This window comes from Symphalangus syndactylus, chromosome 17, assembly GCF_028878055.3.
Source record: "Symphalangus syndactylus isolate Jambi chromosome 17, NHGRI_mSymSyn1-v2.1_pri, whole genome shotgun sequence".
Classification (NCBI taxonomy): Eukaryota; Metazoa; Chordata; class Mammalia; order Primates; family Hylobatidae; genus Symphalangus; species Symphalangus syndactylus.
Genome location: NC_072439.2, coordinates 13,137,583 through 13,151,038, shown reverse-complemented (window position 1 = coordinate 13,151,038; position 13,456 = coordinate 13,137,583). Strand labels below are relative to the sequence as shown.

General features: G+C 54.2%; 1 protein-coding gene across 7 annotated transcripts in view; it reads right to left on the bottom strand.

Moving 5' to 3' along the window:
* The window catches only part of NFIC (nuclear factor I C), a 105,780-nt gene that overhangs the window by 33,993 nt on the left and 58,331 nt on the right, over positions 1-13,456 (bottom strand). For all 7 annotated transcript variants that reach the window (XM_055248331.2, XM_063620668.1, XM_055248330.2 and 4 more), the window contains exons 3-4: positions 8,453-8,524; positions 371-445 (exon numbers count right to left, since the gene is read on the bottom strand). In XM_055248331.2, coding sequence (XP_055104306.1) covers positions 371-445; positions 8,453-8,524 — 147 coding nt within the window. The remainder of the gene's footprint in view (positions 1-370; positions 446-8,452; positions 8,525-13,456) is intronic.

Genomic DNA, 13,456 nt, shown 5'->3' with positions numbered 1-13,456 from the left:
CAGGGTGTGTGATGGAAAGCTCTGGGTCCCCAGCAGGTCAGCAGGGAAAGCAAGGGGACAGGAGGGGCGGGGTCCTTTGGGGTCTCCTAGGACAGGACAGTGGAGGCCCCAGGGAGGAGGAGGGATGCTGGGGCAGAAGGTTCCTTAGTTGCCATCCAGCATTTAGATTCTGTTTCCTGGGGAGGTGGGAGGGAGCCCTGACCTTGGGCTCTGGGAAGGGCCTGGCTACCTCCCTTTCTAGGAACCTTGGCTTAGTGACACGGGGGGTGTCTGGCAAGGACAAGGACTAGGGTGAGGGGGGTGGGCTCCTTCCTCCCTGCGGCCCCCTCCCCTCTCCAGGACCCAGCTCAGGGCTGACAGGAACACTCACTCCGGGACACTTGGATGAGCTCAGTGACGCTGAACACGCCAGAGGTGACAAAGCTCTCCTGGAAGTCAGTTGTGTCTGGAACAGGAAGACAGCGAGGTCAGTGGGCTGAGCCGGGCCTATTTCCCTTCCCCACACTCCAGGGCTGCCTGGACTCCTGGGGGCTGGCCCGAGCCTGGGCTTTCCCCCTGTCCATCCTGTGCAGTGGGGGAATGACAGCTCCAGTCTGATGGGGAAGGCCCCACGGGGGGGGTCCTTGTCCAGCGTGGGCCTTCACACAGCCTTCATCCGGGTTCCCCCATCCTGTGGAATGCTGCATTCAAGTGAACAGCAGGCCGGGCACAGTGGCTCATGCCTGTAATCCCAGCACTGTGGGAGGCCGAGGCAGGAGGATCACTTGAGCTCAGGACTTCAAGACCAGCCTGGGGAACAGTGAGACCCCATCTCTACAAAAAGTGTTAAAATTAGCCAGGTGTTGTGTCCGTGCCTGTAGTCCCAGCTACTCAGGAGGCTGAGGCTGGAGGATCACTTGAGCCTGGGAGGTGGAGGCCGCAATGAACCATTGTGCCACTGCACTCCAGCCTGGAAACAAAGCGAGACCCGCTCTTAAAAAACGAGTGGAAAGCGGAGGCCTGGGCTCACATCGGCCCCATCGCCTGCCTCAGTGTGTGATCTGGGGCAGGTCACTTTCCCTCTCTCAGCCTCCAGGTTTCCCTGATCGCAAAAGTGAAACCATCAACCCCATCATCGGGGTTGTCATGAGATCTGCATCCAACTGCCTGGGAGGGGCGGCTGGCTTGCTTTGCACACTGTCACCCTTCGAGATACTCTGGCTTCCTGTTCTTCTCCCCTCCAGACTGGGAGGTCTGTGTGGGCAGGGATGTCTGTCTGCCCCGACCCTGCAGTGTCCTTCGTGCCTGGACCAGAGCTTGGCACCCAGCAATGGGTCAGTTAAAATGGGGCATTGAATGGGGGGCCCACCAGCCGCAGTTAAAACCCCCAGTGTCCCCGGCATCGCTCCTACCTAATATCAAAGGAAGGGAGACTGTCCTCTCTTGACTGGAGTGGTTTGGACCCATTTCACAGATTTGGAAATCAAAGTTGTCCCCGAGAGGTGGGGAGCCTTGGCCAACCTCAGACAGCTTGGGGACAGCCCTGTCCTGCCCTTGGACACCCTTGTAGGAGGGATTCATGGACTCAACAGGTGTTTACTAAGCATCCACAGTGTCTGATTCTGAGCGGGGCCCCGGCACAGCAGGAGATGATACAGACGGAAGCAGTCACCCCCGTGAGACTCAAAGTCCAGTGTGAACGACAGACAGCAGCCAAGATTAATAGGTCAGCAAAAGTCAACGAGTGTTCCTAGCAGCACTGTTCACCACAGCTCATACTGGAAAGCCACCCAAATGTCCCTTCAAAAGATGAAGAGATAAACACAGCGTGGTCTATCCACACACTGGAATAGGACTCAGCCGTGAAAAGGATGCCGGGCGTGGTGGCTCATGCCTGTAATCCCGGCACTTTGGGAAGCTGAGGTGGGCGGATTTCGTGAGCTCAGGAGTTTGAGATCAGCCCGGGCAACATGGCGAAACCCTGTGCCTACAAAAAATATGAAAATTAGCTGGGTATGGTGGTGTGTGCCTGTAGTCCCAGCACTTTGGGAAGCTGAGGCAGGTGGATCACTTGAGCCCCGGAGTTTGAGACCGGCCTGGGCAACATGGCAAAACCCCATCCCTACAAAAAGTACAAAAATTAGCTGGGAGTGGTGGTGCACACCTGTAGTCCCAGCTACTTGGGAGGCCGAGGCGGGAGGATTGCTTGAGCCCTGGAGGTCGAGGCTGCAGTGAGCTATGATTGCACCACTGCACTCCAGCCTGGGTGACAGAGCAAGACTCTGTCTCAAAAAAAAAAAAAAAAAAAAAGGAAAAAGAATGAGGCCCTGGGCTGGGCGCAGTAGCGGTGGCTCATGCCTGTAATCCCAGCACTTTGGGAGGCTGAGGCGGGTGGAACCACCTGAGCTCAGGAGTTCAAGACCAGCCTGGCCAACATGATGAAACCCCATCTCTACTAAAAATACAAAAATTAACTGGGCATGGTGGCAGGTGCCTGTAGTCCCAGCTACAGGCTGAGATTGTGCCATTGCACTCCAGCCTGGGCATCAGAGTGAGACTTCATCTCAAAAAAAGTAAATAAATAAAAATAAAAGAACGAGGCTCTGACACAGGCTACAACATGGATGCACCTTGAGGACATCACTCAGTGAGGGACGCCAGACACAAAAGGCCACACAGTGTGTGATGCCATTTCTTTCTTTCTTTTTTTTTTTTTTTTTGAGACGGAGTCTCACTCTGTCGCCCAGGCTGGAGTGCAGTGGCATGATCTTGGCTCACTGCAACCTCTGCCTCCTAGGTTCAAGCGATTCTCCTGCCTCAGCCTCCCAAGTAGCTGGGATTACAGGTACCTGCCGCCGCGCCTGGCTAATTTTTGTATTTTTAGTAAAGATGGGATTTCACCATCTTGGTCTGGCTGGTCTCGAACTCTGATCTCGTGATCCACCCGCCTTGGCCTCCCAAAGTGCCGGGATTACAGGCGTGAGCCATTTCTCTGAAATGTCCAGGACAGGCCAAGCCGCAGAGACAGGAAGGGGATGCGTGGGCACCAGGGCTGGGAAAGGAGATGCGGAGTGGTGGCTGATGGGGATGAGGTTTCTTTTAGGGAGGATGAAACGTTCTGGAATTAGGCCAGGCTCGGCGGCTCACATCTGTAATCCCAGCACTTTGGAAGGCTGAGGCGAGAGAATCACTTAAGGTCAAGAGTTTGAGACCAGCCTGGCCAACGTGGTGAAACTCCGTCTCTAATAAAAGTACAAAAAATTAGCTGGGTGTGGTGGTGTGTGCCTATGATCCCAGCTACTCAGGAGGCTGAGCCACGAGAATTGCTTGAACCAGGAAGGCGGAGGTTGCAGTGAGCCGAGATAGCACCACTACACTCCAGCCTGGGGGAAAAAAATGTTCTGGAATTAGATAGAGGTGAATGTACTTAGTGCACTTTGACTTGGACACTTAAAAATGGCTACAAATGATACATTGTACATTATGCACATGTTACTACAAATTAAAAGCTCATTAAGTAAAATGCGAGGTGCATCAGCTTGTGGTAAGGCAGGCGGCAGGTGGGGAACTCGCTAGGGTGGGGAGGGAGGCTATTTTACACCCAGGGCTCAGAGAAAGCCTGACTGCGATGGTGGCATTTTACAAAGACCTCAAGATGAGACTGGATAAGAGGAAGGAACTTGTTAAAATCTGCAAAGCTCCGAGAACAGCGCCTGGCAACCGCCCCGTGACTGTTGGCTTCTCTGATGGGGATGATGTTTCATCACCTCCCTGAGGGCCACGATGTTCCCGGCACTGGGAACAGCCCGTGCAAAAGCCCCGGGGTAGAAACGCACTTGGCAAGTTGCAGGCCAGCAGGGTTGCAGTGGAAAGAGCCAGGGAGCCTGGTCGGTTTGGAGGTGGCACAGGCTCTTGGCTTTTGGGCGGCGGTGGGAGCAGTTTCTCTCCCGGCCCCCAGGGGGCAGCACGGGCTGCAGGGAGCTCACGGCTGTGTCCAGTTCTGCAGACCCAAACCCCCGCCAGTCCCCCGTTACAATCTTTCCTTTCTTTTTAGAGACAGAGTTTTGCTCTGTTGCCCAGGCGCCAGTGCAGTGATGCAATCATAGCTCACTGCAGCCTCGAACTCCTGGGCTCAAGTGATGCTCCTGCCTCAGCCTCCCAAGTAGCTGAGACTACAGGCACGCATCATCATGCTTGGCTAATTTTCGTATTATTATTATTACTTTTTGTAGAGATAGGGTCTTGCTATGTTATGCAGGCTGGTCTCAAACTCCTGGGCTCAAGCGATCCTCCTGCCTCAGCCTCCCAAGTAGCTGGGATTACAGGCATGCATCTCCATGCTTGACTAATTTTTGTATGTATGTATGCGTGTGCGTGTGTGTGTGTGTGCAGGCTGGTCTCAAACTCCTGGGCTCAAGCGATCCTCCTGCCTCAGCCTCCCAAGTAGCTGGGATTACAGGCATGCATCTCCATGCTTGACTAATTTTTGTATGTATGTATGCGTGTGCGTGTATGTGTGTGTGTGTATATATATATATATATATATTTTTTTTTTGGTAGAGATTGGGTCTTGCTATATTACCCAGGCTGGTCTTGAACTCCTGGGCTCAAGCGATCCTCCCGCTTCAGCCTTCCAAAGTGCTGGGATTGCAGGCGTGAGCCACCGCACCCGGCCCCCTGTTACAGTCATTTGCTGAGTGAAGACAATGAACCCTGCCCCGTGCTGGGAGGTTCAGGGCCACACATTCTGAAGAGGACAGAGCGGTGGCCCCCGAGTGTCCAGGAGAAGTGGCCAGAGCCGTTTCCTGCTGACCCAGCTGGCCAGCTGGTGTCCGCACGCCTCCTCCGCCTCCCCCCACCGGGGTTTCCTGTTTGTGCAGCGCCTGCTCAGCTCCATCTCTGGGGGACTCCCTGGCGAGCTGGGAGGACGTGATTTCCTCTTCCAGACGCCCAAGCTCCCCAGGGGACCAGGCCAAGCGCCGCTGCCCCCACCTCCCTCCAACATCTGGCTTGGAGAGAGGCGTCTGGGGATCACAGGAGGCCGAGGAGGACCCGGGTCACAGACGGAGGAGTCACCAGGGGCCATTGAGGAGTAGCCTCAGGCCTGTGAACCTCCGAGAACCTTTCAGCCTCCCTGTACACGCCTGTTCCGGTCCTTCCAAGAAGGACGCCTCACCCACTCGCTTTCTCTTCCTTCCTTCTTTTCCTTTCCTTTTTTTTTTTTTTTTTTGAGACAGAGTCTCACTCTATCCCCCAGGCTGGAGTGCAGTGGTGTGATCTTGGCTCACTGCAACCTCCGCCTCCCGGGTTCAAGCAATTCTCCTAGGTCAGCCTCCCGTGTCCTCCTAGTACAGATGGGGTTTCACCATGTTGGCCAGGCTGGTCTTGAACTCCTGACCTCAGGTCATCCACCTGACTCGGCCTCCCAAAGTACTGGGATTACAGGTGTGAGCCACTGCGCCCTGGCCCCTTCCTTCTTTTTCTTTTTGAGTTGGAGTTTTTACTCTTGTTGCCCAGGCTGGAGTGCAATGGTGCAATCTCAGCTCACTGCAACCTCCGCCTCCCGGGTTCAAGCAATTCTCCTGCCTCAGCCTCCCGGGTAGCTGGGATTACAGGCATGTGCCTCCACGCCCGGCTAATTTTTGTATATTTAGTAGAGATGGGGTTTCTCCATGTTGATCAGGCTAGTCTCAAACTCCTGACCTCAGGTGATCCACCCGCCTCAGCCTCCCAAAGTGCTGGGATTACAGGCGTGAGCCCCTGCACCCGGCCCTTCTTTTTCTCTCTCTCTCTCTTTCTTTCTCTTTCTTTCTTTTTTTTTTTTTTTTTTTTTTTTTTGATGGAGTCTCGCTGTGTCTGCCAGGCTGCACAATCTCGGCTCACCACAACCTCTGCCTCCTGGGTTCAAGCGATTCTCCTGCCTCAGCCTCCCGACTAGCTAGGATTATAGGTGTGAGCCAACATGCCCAACTAATTTTTGTGTTTTTAGTAGAGATGGGGTTTCACCATGTTGGTCAGGCTGGATTTGAACTCCTGACCTCAGGTGATCCGCCTGCCTTGGCCTCCCAAAGTGCTGGGATTACAGGCGTGAGCCACCGCACTCGGCCCCTTCCTTCTTTTTCATCTCTCCTCCTTCCTCTCCCCATATATCCTCTCTTGTCTTTTTCTCTCTGCTTCATCCCTCCCTCTCTCTTTCCTTTCTTTCTACAAATGTTTATTGAGCACCCACTCTGCACCAGGCCCCATTCTAAGCCCTGAGGGCACAACAGAGATCTAGACAGAAAAAGCCTCTGCCCTCGAGGAGGTGACATTCCACTTGGGAGATGAGCAAACACCCGTGCAGTCACTAAGCAACTAAGCAAATCCATAGGCAATCACTAACTTCCTCTGAAGGAAAGAAAACAGAGGGCTGAGATTGAGGGTAGCCAGGCTGGGCGCGGTGGCGCACGCCTGTAATCCCAGCACTTTGGGAGGCCGAGGCGGGTGGATCACAAGGTCAGGAGATCAAGACCATCCTGGCTAACACGGTGAAACCCCATCTCTACTAAAAATACAAAAAATTGGCCGGGCGCGGTGGCTCACGCCTGTAATCCCAGCACTTTGGGAGGCCGAGGCGGGTGGATCATGAGGTCAGGAGATCGAGACCATCCTGGCTAACACGGTGAAACCCCGACTCTACTAAAAATACAAAAAATTAGCCAGGCGAGGTGGCAGGCGCCTGTAGTCCCAGCTACGCAGGAGGCTGAGGCAGGAGAATGGCGTGAACCCCGGGGGGCGGAGCCTGCAGTGAGCCGAGATCGCGCCACTGCACTCCAGCCTGGGTGAAAGAGCGAGACTCTGTCTTAAAAAAAAAAAAAAAAAAAAAAAAAGATTGAGGGTAGCCACAGGCTGCTTGTGCTGAAGGGGTTTAGGGTAGACCTCTCTGAGAAGGGGGCATTTGAGCTGAGACCAGGGGAGATTTGGAGAGAACAAGCGAGCACTTAGTAAGCTGTTTAGACAGAGGTAACAGAATGTGCAACGGCCCTGAGGCAGGACTGGGCCTGGTGCACTGGAGGAACAGCAAGGAGGTCTGTGTGGCTGGGAGTGGGTGAAGGGGAGAGAGGGAGGAGGGGAGAGAGGGAGGAGGGGAGGACAGGGTGGGGATGGGACAGGTTGTGCAGGGCCTTGTGGGCCACAGGGAGGACCTGGGCTTTTACCCTAAGAGAGGTGGGAGCCATAGACGGCTGTGGGCAGAGGAGGGACGGGCCCTGACTTGGGGGCTCACAGGCGTCCTCTGGCAATAGTGAGAAGGACAAACGGCGGGGGACAAGGGCAGGAGCTGGGGGCTAGGATGGAAGTGACTGCTGTGGTCTAAGTGAGGTAAATTTTCCCACTTCCTATCCCTACGACATAGAATTACACTGTCCTACTCATCTATTAGACACCACATGAGGGCTGGGTGTGGTGGTTCACACCTATGATCCCAGCGCTTTGGGAAGCCAAGACAGGAGGATCACTTGAGCTCAGGAGTTTGAGACCAGTCTGAGCAACATAGTGAGACTCTGTCTTTACAAAAACAATTTAAAAAATTTTAAAAAAGCCGGGTGTGGTGGCTCATGCCTGTAATCCCAGTACTTTGGGAGGCCGAGGTGGGTGGATCACGAGGTCAGGAGTTTGAGACCAGCCTGGCCAACATGGTGAAACCCCGTCTCCACCAAAAATACAAAAATTAGCCGGGTGTGGTGGCGCATGCCTGTAATCCCAGCTACTCGGGAGGCTGAGGCAGGAGAATTGCTTGAACCTGGAAAGTGGAGACTGCAGTGAGCCGAGATTGCACCCCTGCACTCCAGCCTGGGCAGCAGACCGAGACTCCGTCTCAAAAACAAACAAACAAACAAAAAAACAGAGGCCGGGCGCGGTGGCTCACGCCTGTAATCCCAGCACTTTGGGAGGCTGAGGTAGGTGGATCACCTGAGGTCAGGAGTTCAAGACCAACCTGGCCAACATGGTGAAACCCCGTTTCTACTAAAAATACAAAAATTAGCCGGGTGTGGTGGCGTGCACCTGTAATCCCAGCTAAATGGGAGACTGAGGCAGAAAAATCACTTGAACCCGGGAGGTGGAGCTTGCAGTGAGCCGAGATTGCGCCACTACACTCCAGCCTGGGTGACAGAGCGAGACTCCATCTCAAAATAAATAAATGAATGAAAGCAAAACAAAACAAAACAAACAAAAACCCCCAAATGTCCCATGGGACTGTAGAACCCTCCGGGGTCTCCCATGGGGCGAGCACCTCAGAGCCCAGAAGCTGCGAGCTCAGAGTCGTGGGTTCCAACCCAGCTCCCTGGTCGCCCCTGGACAGGCCCCTTAACCTCTCCGAGCCTCAGTCTGCTCATCTGTAAAATGAGTGGTGCCAAGCAAATGATTCCCAAGTAAAAGACGAGGGCAGGGCTGTGCCCTCCGCCCTTCACCACCACGCTGCCCCCAGACTCACCCAGCGTGATGGGCTTACTGTCCTCCTGGTCAGAGCCCATCCCTGTCCGGGGACTGCCACTTTGCTCTGCGTCTGCAAAGAGAGGAAAAAACATTGGTGACGTCACAGAGACCCCACCCCAGGAACAGATGAGGTGTTGATGCTGGTGGCCCATCCTGGGCTGGGCCAGTGCTGTGGAGACAGACAGTGGCCCCGAAACACGCCCAGGCCCCGGGGTCTCTGCTGGGGCCCTTCCCTTGGCTGCTGCCCTAGAGGGTCACGGACATCTGGCCAGGCACCCTGCAGACACCAGCTAGGCCCTGTGAGCGCCAGTGTACCTGTATGTTGGGTAAGCCCTCTGCTTCTGCAGGGGCAGCTCAGTCGTGGGTAACAGCTTAGACACCTGGAGTCTTAACAGACTGATGTTCAAATCCCAGCTGTGCCGCTTTCTTGCTGTGTGACCCTGAGCAAGTCACTTGCCCTCTCTGAGCCTCATCTGTAAAACGTTCAGGCCGGGCACAGTGGCTCACACCTGTAATCCTAGCACTTTGGGAGGCCAAGGGAGGCAGATCACCTGAGGTCAGGGTCAGGAGTTTGAGACCCGACTGGCCAACATGGTGAAACCCCATCTCTACTAAAAGTACAAAAACTAGCCAGGTGTGGTGGTGCGCACCTGTAATCCCAGCTACTCGGGAGACTGAGACAGGAGAATCACTTTAGCCTCGGAGGCGGAGGTTGCAGTGAGCCAGGATTGCACCACTGCACTCCAGTCTGGGCGACTGGAGTTGGAGGCCAGCCTGAGCCACATAGCAAGACCCCATCTCAGAAAATAAAATTAAACAACAACAACAAAAATAAAACAGCCAGGCACGGTGGCTCACACCTGTAATCCCAGCACTTTGGGAGGCCAAGGCAGGAAAATCACTTGAGGTCAGGAGTTGAAGACCAGCCTGGCCAACATGGCAAAACCCCGTCTCTACTAAAAATACAAAAATTAGCCGGGTGTGGTGGCACTCTCCTGGAATCCCAGCTACTCAGGTGGCTGAGTCAGGAGAATCGCTTGAACCCAGAAGGCAGAGGTTGCAGCAAGCAGAGATCATGCCTCTGCACTCCAGTCTGGGCGACAAGAGCAAGGCTCTGTCTCAAAATAAATAAAATAAAATAAATAAAATAAAATGAGGTTCAGCCATTCGGCCCCGCCTTAGCCCTATGCAGGAGGTCTATCACTATGTCCGTTTTACAGATGGGGAAACTGAGGACCAGAGAGGTGAGTCCCGGAGACGTCACGTCCCTTAGCCTCAGCCTCTGCCCCTGTAGTCCCAGGGACCCGGCTGTTAGTCCTAGGTTGCCATTCAGGGACCCCAGAGAGAGGAGGCTGAGGGGTGGTCTCTGTGATGGCGACTCCCCCACTGCCCGCCCAGCTTGGGTGCTCCCTCTGCCCCGGCGCCCACTCCTCCATCTTATCTAAAAATAATTAGGTTCCTTGGCAGACGCGCAGGCAGACAGACGCTGAGCTCAGCGTTATCGGCTCTGGCAGCCTGGATGCAGGACGAGTCACATCCGCCCCCTCTAGAGCCCTGACCCCTCCACGGAGGGCTGAAGCTGGGGGGCAGGTGGACAAGCCCAGCCAGGCAGACCCCCTCCCCAGCCCCACCCACGGATCACCCAGGTCAAAGACGAAGGTGGCAGGAACCAACGTCGAAAGCCGCAGGAAGAGAATCACGCCCCTCCCGCCCACCCGCCAGACCCCAAGGCCAGGATGCAATCGCTGTGTGACCTCAGGCAAGTCACCTAACTGTCCTGAGCCTGTTTCTCATCTTCCACGTGGGCCCAAACATTGCCCAGGCCTTATCAGAGCTGGGAGGTAGCGAGGAGAGGATACTCCTGAAGCACTTGAGGGCATTTGGAGACCTCAATCACGACAGAGTCCGCCCCGTTATTACTTTCTTCCATTTTTATTTATTTATTTTTATTTTTTTGAGACAAGGTCTCACTCTGTCTCCCAGGCTGGAATGCAGTGGTGCGATCGCAGCTCGCTCTAACCTCCGCCTCTCGGGTTCAAGTGATTCTCCCACCTCAGCCTCCAGAGTAGCTGGGATTACAGGCGTGCGCCATCACGCCTGGCTAATTTTTGTATTTTCAGTAGAAACGGAGTTTCACCATGTTAGTCAGGCTGGTCTTGAACTCCTGACCTCAAGTGAGCTGCCCGCCTCAGCCTCCCAAAGTGCTGGGATTACAAGCGTGAGCCACCGCGCCTGGCTGTATCCATTTCATAGACAAGGAAAGCTGCGGGTCAGAACCACGAGCAATATTCTCCCTCCCAGGCCCCGTGATGGGCTTTTTCATCAGGGTTATTTTATCCACAGTTTTGTGCTGGGATCAGACACCTGAGCCAAGTACTGTCTCCGACAGCCCCCGGGTCTTTGTGCTCCTGCGCAGGTCACTTTCCGTTCTTTTTTTTTTTTTTTTTTTTTTTTTTGAGACAGAGTCTCGCTCTGTTGCCCAGGCTGGAGTTCAGTGGCGCGATCTTGGCTCACTGCAACCTCTGCCTCCTGGGTTCAAGCGATTCTCCTGCCTCAACCTCCCGAGTGGCTGGGATTACAGGTGCCTGCCTCCATGCCCATTTAATGTTTTTTTTTTTTTTTTTGAGACGGAGTCTCGCTCTGTTGCCCAGGCTGGGGTGCAGTGGGCAATCTCACTGCAAGCTCCGTCTCCTGGATTCATGCCATTCTCCTGCCTCAGCCTCCTGAGTAGCTGGGACTACAGGCGCCCGCCACCACATCCAGCTAATTTTTTGTATTTTTAATAGAGATGGGGTTTCACCGTGTTAGCCAGGATGGTCTCGATCTCCTGACCTGGTGATCCGTCCGCCTCGGCCTCCCAAAGTGCTGGGATTACAGGTGTGAGCCACCGCACCCAGCCTCACTTTCCTTTCAAGGCCTGAGTTTCTTCATCCGCAAAATGAGATGATGATTAAGCCAGGAGCAGTGGCACAGTGGCTCATGCCTGTAATCTCAGCACTTTGGGAGGCCGAAGAGGGAGGATCGCTTGAGGCCAGGAGTTTGAGACCAGCCAGGGCAACATAGTGAGACCCCGATTTTACAAAAAATACAAAAAAATAGGCCAGGCGCAGTGGCTCACTCCTGTAATCCCAGCACTTTGGGAGGCCGAGGCAGGCGGATCACTTTGAGCTCAGGAGTTCGAGACCAGCCTGACCAACATGGTGAAACCCCATCTCTACTAAAAATACAAAATTAGCCGGGCATGGTGGTGCATGCCTGTAATCCCAGCTACTTGGGAGGCTGAGACAGAAGAATCACTTGAACCCCGGAGGCGGAGGTTGCAGTGAGCCGAGATCACACCATTATTGCACTCCAGCCTGGGCAACAAGAGCAAAACTCCATCTCAAAAAAAAAAAAAAGAAAAAGAAAAAAAATTAGCCAGGCATGGTAGCAGGCACCTGTAGTCCCAGCTACTCAGGAGCATCGCTTGAGACTGGGAGGTCAAGGGTGCAGTGAGCTGTGATCATGCCACTGCACTCCAGCCTGAGTGACAGAGCAAGACCTTGTTTTAAGAAAATAAATGGAGACCACTCTCAGGGTTGCTGTGGGAATGATCAAAGCAATGATATTTCCTAGTGCACGGAGCCTCTGGAGTTAGCTTGGCGCTGTGCTAATGGCTTTGCACACACCGTGTGTCCAGCACCCACTGATTGCCAAGACCAAAGATGTCATAAACAGCACAGGAGCAGGGCCCGGTGCCTCAGTTTCCTCATCAGGAAACAGAGGAGCAGATGAGAGAAGCCATTCCTCCAGCTAGGCTGCCCCAGCCGTGGCCATCTGGGCCGGACAGCAGCTGAGGGGAGTGTGCCCAGCTCGGCCCCAAGCCCTGCAGCCGATCCCAGGCTGGGGAAGCCAGCGGCCCCTCGGAGCTGGCCAGTTCCCTTTGGACTGCCTCAAGGCTGGGCACCGGTGGCCAAGATGTTGGGAAGGACCCAGCCTGGGCAGCCGGCCGTCCGGGCTCCAGGCCGTGGGCACAGGACCCTCTTCCGGAACCGGAGCCTACACAGACTGAGCAGGTTGCAGTGCCCAGCTGGCGTCTGGGTGTTTCCCTGGGAAGGAGAATGTTTCTTGGGCATGTACTAAGTGCCAGGCCCCCATGGTGGCTCCCAGCATGAGCTTGCGAATTGGGCAGCCAGGGAGTGGGGCCTTGGATGCATCCACGCCTCACTCTTCTCATCTGTGAAATGGACACAACCATAGCACCCTCTCTTGGAAGCTGTTTATGAGGGACAAGATGGCAATGAATGAGACATTGGCCGGGCGCGGGGCCTCACGCCTGTATTCCCAGCACTGTGGGAGGCCAACGCGGGTAGATCACCTAAGGTCAGGAGTTCAAGACCATTCTGGCCAACATGGTGAAACCCCATCTCCACTAAAAATACAAAAATTAGCTGGGCGTGGTCGTGGGCACCTGTAATCCCAGCTACTCGGGAGGCTGAGGCAGGAGAATCTCTTGAACTTGGGAGGTGGATGTTGCAGTGAGCCCAAATCGGGCCATTGGCAATCTAGTCTGGGCGACAGAGTAAGACTCCATCTCAAAAATAAAAAGTGATGAATGAATTATTAATAAAACTCCCGGAACCATGGCTGCCATAGTGAGAGCCTCACCAGGCAGAGGGCAGCTTCACTACTATTGCTATTTGATTAATATCGCTATTGTTACTGTCTTTGATGGTGTTATTTTGTATCTGTATTTTATTTATTTTATTTTATTTTGAGATGGAATCTCACTCTTGTTCTCTTGTTGCCAGGGCTGGAGTGCGGTGGCACGATCCAGCTCACTGCAATCTCCGCCTCCCGGGCTCAAGCAATTCTCAGCCTCCCAAGTAGCTGGGATTACAGGCACGTGCCACCACGCCCAGCTAATTTTTGTTGTATTTTTAGTAGAGATGGGGTTTTGCCATGTTAGCCAGGCTGATCTCTTTTTCTTGTTTTTTGTTTTTGAGACAGGATCTTGCTTTGT